We start from the raw sequence: 6000 nt of genomic DNA on the forward strand, positions 1-6000 counted from the left end.
CTTCAGGTTTTCCTTAACCCTCCTTGCCAAGGCCTTCTCATGTCCCCTTCTAACTCTCCTAAGTCCCTTCTTAAACTTCTTCCTGCCTACCTTATAATTCTCAAGACCCCTTTCTGATTTTTTGCTTCCTGAATCTTAAATATGCTTCCTACTTCCTCTTGACTAAACCTTCCACCTGTCTTGTTAACCATCGTTCCTTCACCCTACCATCCTTTTCTTGTATCGGCAGGACAAACCCATCTAGAACCCCATGCAAATAGTCCCTAAACAACCTCCACATTTCTGTGGTGCATTTACCAGAGAACATCTGTTGCCAATTCACGCTCCCAAATTCTTGCCTAATACCATCGTAATTTGCCCTCCCCCGGTTAAATATTTTCCCACAATGTCTGCTCCTATCTTTGTCCATGGCTATGCTAAAGGTCAGGGAGTTGTGGTCACTATCCCCGAAATGCTCACCCACCGAGAGGTCTTTCACCTGACCAGGTTCAATTGCCTACTAATGTTAAATGTGTCAAGGTGATTGATATGTAGCATCTGTGAAGATGCTGTATGTGCTAAGGAAAAAAATCAGTGTCTTCATACATTGTTATCAGTAGAACTACTGAGTGCTTTCACCATTAGAGGAAAATCTGTATCACTATCACATGGACAGTAAAAGCCCATCATAAAAATCACCCAATCTGCTCAGAAAGTGAGGAAGATCATTTACCTCCCCATGTGCGTCTTAAAGTCACATGTAAAAAAAATCATGTCTAGTCTCAATACTTCCTTAGCTTGTTGAAAATGTTTTTTTTAACTGTTTCCATTAATCTCCAATCAACTGCTTACATGCATATTAAATAATTATTGTCTGCAGCAAGGTTAAGAGGAAGCCAAAATTTATATTCTTTGTTAGCAACAACTATCAAATTATTTGTTCAATAATCAGCTTGCATAAACGCTGACAACTCATTTTCCGAATATCATCAGCAAATCATATAGCAGACTTATTTTGCATTTAGACTGAATTGCTTTTTTACTTCTTTAAGGAAGATCTCGTATTCAATGGAAAATAGCAATTTTCAGAGGAGCGGGTGGGCGAGGCAAGTTTACCATCCAGTAAATGGATCTGATACATTCAGCTGATAGTCCTTAGTATTTTACAGTAAATAGATTCATATGTTTACGACAAATCTATACAAGAATAGCAGTCTAGCTTTTCAAAAATGTAGTGCTTATTTAAAATGTTAATGAATTCAGATACAAAACAATCAAACCCCTTAAGAAAATTAAAATCAAATTTATTTAATAATGAATTTTAAATTCCATTATACACTTTCTCTTTTGACTTTTTGGTAGATATAGTTCTGATCAGATGACCTGTCTCATACCTACTCCTTCTTTCATGTAACATCATAGAGTTTATTTCCAGAAGGATAGAACTGAAAAGAGAAGGTATGTTAAATTTAGACTATAGCTGGGGTGCTGTGTATAATTCTGGTTCACATTCTACAAAAAGGACTTAAGGACATCAGAGAGGATTCAACTAAGATTTACAGGAATGATACCAGAAATACAAGGTTATACCAAGGAAAGGAGAAAATGTTTAGCTTTTTCACTTTTAAAAGTGAAAGCTGAGGAATCTAATAGAGGCATTTAAAAATATGAGACGTTTTGATAGAAGGACACACAATAAGGTAATGGTTTTGCATTGTGCTTAGTTTCTGAAATACGGTCCCATTGCATTTGGCATAAGTGAACATCAATATTTACTGCAGAGTGTTCCAGCTCTTGAGTAAGAGCAAAGCCAGAGACCATTAATATGAGAGAGCCATAAAGAAATCAAAAAGAAATTCAGAAGAAAGTGTTTACCCATAGAATGGTGAAAACATAGAATTTGTAATCATAAGAAGTGGTTGAGGTGAATACTGGAGATATATTTAAGGAGAGGCAGGTGAAGCATTTGAGGCAGGTTAGGGTTATGCTAATAAATAAGGAGAGAGGAGGTTTGGAAAAAATGTAAGTGGCCCCGATTCTAAGCTGTATATTCTGTGTAAACTTCACTTTTCCTCCTGTGCACTTTTATTCTTTCCAATTATTGTTTTGTAGCACAGTTTAATCATTATGCATGTATTTCCATGAAAATCTAGATTGAGACTGGCCACTTGAGTCTTGAGCCAAAGCTGAGACTTTCGGTCAAGTCTGGGCTGAATCTGAAGCCAGGTTTCAGTGTTGAAAAGGGGTGTGCTGTAATATTCAGCCTTCAGAGCGGGCTTCACTAGCATGATGTATCCATTTTGTGCAATTTTGTTTACTTACATTCAATTGAGGCACAGAATGTGATGCTAACTGTAGTGTTCATCAAAAGTGACAGAACAATCCAGGATATGATGCTATCATTTTTTAATTTATGGGGATTTAAGGTCTATATAATGCCAACACAACAAAACATTAGTTATTGAGATAATTGTATATTGTACAGGATTTCATGTGTATGACTGAATTAGTCAGTACAATTATGGCAATACTGAAAGGATACCAAAGCACACATGAGGAAAAATAGCATATCTAAAAGGTGCTAACAGTTCTCACCCCCATAAGTATGCTAATAACTGTAAAATTATTTATTGACCAAAACTTGTTTCTCTAGGTCATTAACTTCATTTTTCTTTCACTTTGCAGGGTCGCTGTATTAACTTCAGCCGAGTCCAGGCACAGTAAACATTATGAAGCTAGAGCTGCTTAATTTTCTCTACTGCGTACTGAGGAATGGTGGAGCATTTTCTACTTCCAATGGATATCAGTGGCCTTCCATTAAAAAGATGGGGAGAAAACAACAACTTCCCAGTGCATTTTGTTAACTCTTGTCATAGAACTACAGCAAGACCAATGTGTCAAGACATTTGCAAAGAAAACTTATCAGCTGAGTTACTTTTCTGATCACCAGTCCTTAGTAATGCCAGCACAACAGAAACAAAACATGAGCACCCTACCTACTCCCCACTGAAAATCCATTGATTCTTGGCAGTTGAAGTCACTTTGACATTTTTTTCCAGTCTGAATGTAGTTTGACCATAATATGCTGTTTCGGATAATCAAATTTTATAGACAGAGTGTATTGTCAAAATAGAACCTATTAGCCACAGGCAGAGCAGCAATCTCACCAGACCTACCCGGTGCATAAGTTCATTGCCTTTCGGCGATGTCACATCACAAGATCTTTCCAACTTCACCACTTTACAATGCCTTACGGGAGCCGTCTGACTGAAAATCTTGTCATTTTCCACTGAAAAGTGCACACGCATGACAAAATGTAGACAGGATGCCTCAAGGTATGGGAATGAGCTAGACTTTGCCCTTTAGTTTTTGAAGACACCTTTCTTTCATTATGTACTGAGAAAGAAAATTAATAGAGCGTTATCTTACTGCAACACAGCCTACAACCAAAGATCTTCTGCAGAAATTGAGACATTGGTGCTCTGAGGCTTGTTGTGGTGGCTGGTGCTTTGCAATTGCTCTAATCCTGTGTTCAGTAGCGCATAACCCATCATCATATTAAAGCATACTCATTGATCTGCTTATTTCTATTAAACAAATACATAAGAGAAAATAGAGCAATCCTGTTACAAACCAAGGTTGTATACGCTGGTATTCCCTCATTCTTCAAATCTCCAAGGACTTTGCAGTGTCACAAGCCAGCAACTCTCCTTGCATGAGAATTTCAAAGTTTAATTAATATAATTAAAGGCAACAGCAAGCAGCAGCCTGTGAAGATATTCCTCATCTTTTTTATGCTTTTTGACATTGAATGACCTATTGCTATCTAGGCTTTGCTTAGATTTTTAAAATGTACTTTGCATTGGTTAGGTGTGAAAGAGGAAAAAGTGCCCTTGTTTGTAACCAAACAATCAAGTTATGTTTTCCTTTTGCAGCCCCTTTTCCAAATGTTGAGGAAAAACATATTTAATGATTTTTTTTTTCCCCAACCGCTTTGTCAAGACAACGATCCCAAATGATGCCAGTATGAGCGGAAACACTGTGGGGGAGAAGAAGGCAGCAGCTGAAAAAAGCTCGAATGATGCAGTCACTTTCGATACTGTACATGAAATGCAAAATGGATATTCGAGTCGAAACCTGACAAAGCGCGCCTGCTTTGATGTGAACTGGTATAGACAATGACCAGTGGCTGGGTCAGTGGGATGTCTCTCTGCAAGCAGGGAAGCTTATCAAATGACACTAAAAATAAGTTCAACAACCATCACATCTGAGAGAACAGGCGAACATTTCACATTTGGTGGGCAAGCAAGTGCGCGAGATGGGAAGAGCGATAGTGAATAGTCCTGGTCTAATTATGCTTTTGAGCTGCTCATCAAAATCACATGGGACATGAGTATTTCCTTTGGTTTACATGCAAAATTTATGATGTTGCCAAAAGCAGCTCTTGCTTAATCTATTGCTCATTATTATTTACAGTAATGGCAAGATTGTAAGTACAGCCTTTTGGCACATTGCAAAATAAATTTAACTAGACTTATTAAATTTGCATGATTTTTATAAGAAGATTTTTAAAAAATGAAGCTTTTCAGAATCTGTGGAGTTGGATTCACTATCTGCATTTTTAATTGAGAAATTACACTATTTTCCAGAGTCCCCCCATTAAAGGAGAACTGTCTCCATTTAGCCAAAACTTTGTGCACACTTGCGCTTACACCAATTTAGAATGAAATGAACCAGTTTATTGTTGCACAGATCTGTATTATCATTAGAAATCTGTCTTCAGAAGTTGCTTCAAATATCCAAGTGTTAATTTTCTTAATGTGTATGTAAGTAAACTTAAAGCAAATCAGTCTCGACTGAAGCCTATTTGCTTGCCACATTGCTGGATACAATATAGTGCATTGTGCAAACTCAGAATATGAACAAATATAAAAATTGATTTAAAGTCTTTGTGAATAAAATATATGCCTTGTTATAATCCTTTGTAATGTCAATTTATCGCATGATCAAAAATGATTTAAAATACGATTCCAATCTATTTGTACATATATGTGAAATGGTACTGCGTAATGCCTAATCAGGAAACTTTTAAAGTTAAGTAGATTTATCATAGATTCACTGTACAGTATTACACAAAATGTTATTTTGACTATCAAACATCCCTTCAAAAACCTTGAGGAGTAATTTATTTATTTAAATTTTTTTACAGCAGTACCAACAATTAATTTATAATATTGCTCTGTAACATTTTAAGCAAGATGATATCCCATCATAGCAAACTCATCAAAGTGTATGGATGTAAAAATCATACGGAAAAGAAAATATAAAGCTGAATAACAATTGGGAAATAGAAAAGTAAAATAATACACATGTTGTTAGGTTTTATGTATTTGTCATACATTTACAAATTACGAAATACATGTTTATCCATATTCCCAAGTTTAATTTGGTACAGTATATTAAAAGAATATATTCAATAGATACAGTTATAATTATATGAGTAATTTCTGTCTGATCTTTTTGTTTAGATTGAATGTTCAAATCCTTTGCAAACAAGAGAAATCTTTATAACAATAAAAAACGTATGTGATCACACTAGTGCAAGGAAATTTTGTCTGTGGCTTTATTTTCAAATTGCTTTGCGAGTGCTTAGTTTGGAATGTAGTTTAGCTGCCACTAGTAAAATTGAACCGGGACACATAAATGTATATATTTTAAATTCATAAAAAAATACTGACAATGGTTGTATTAAGAAGAATATAGCCTTCATAGAATACTAAGCTGTTTCTGTCTCCAACACTTCTAAAACACTGAAAATAAAATATACACATTCAGTACTTCACTAACCAGCAAAAATTATATTACACCCAAAATCAGTATGCTCTGTTTTACTTTACAAGTGCATGTGCTGAAGAACTGTACATTCTGCTTGTCTGCTTTTGTTTAGAATAAATTACTTAAAAGAAAACCTCTAAATTTTGTTAGAATTATAAAATGCTATGAATTCATAATGACTTATTT

The 6000-nt window shown here is 35.4% G+C and overlaps 1 protein-coding gene across 1 annotated transcript in view; it reads left to right on the plus strand.

Moving 5' to 3' along the window:
- antxr2a (ANTXR cell adhesion molecule 2a) overlaps positions 1 to 5579 on the plus strand; it is a 185764-nt gene extending 180185 nt beyond the window's left edge. The window contains exon 17 of the mRNA XM_052010228.1: positions 2665 to 5579. Coding sequence (XP_051866188.1) covers positions 2665 to 2703 — 39 coding nt within the window. The 3' untranslated portion in view covers positions 2704 to 5579. The remainder of the gene's footprint in view (positions 1 to 2664) is intronic.
- Positions 5580 to 6000: the final 421 nt, after the last annotated feature.

The sequence above is a fragment of the Pristis pectinata genome, chromosome 2 (assembly GCF_009764475.1).
Source record: "Pristis pectinata isolate sPriPec2 chromosome 2, sPriPec2.1.pri, whole genome shotgun sequence".
In the NCBI taxonomy this organism is placed as follows: Eukaryota; Metazoa; Chordata; class Chondrichthyes; order Rhinopristiformes; family Pristidae; genus Pristis; species Pristis pectinata.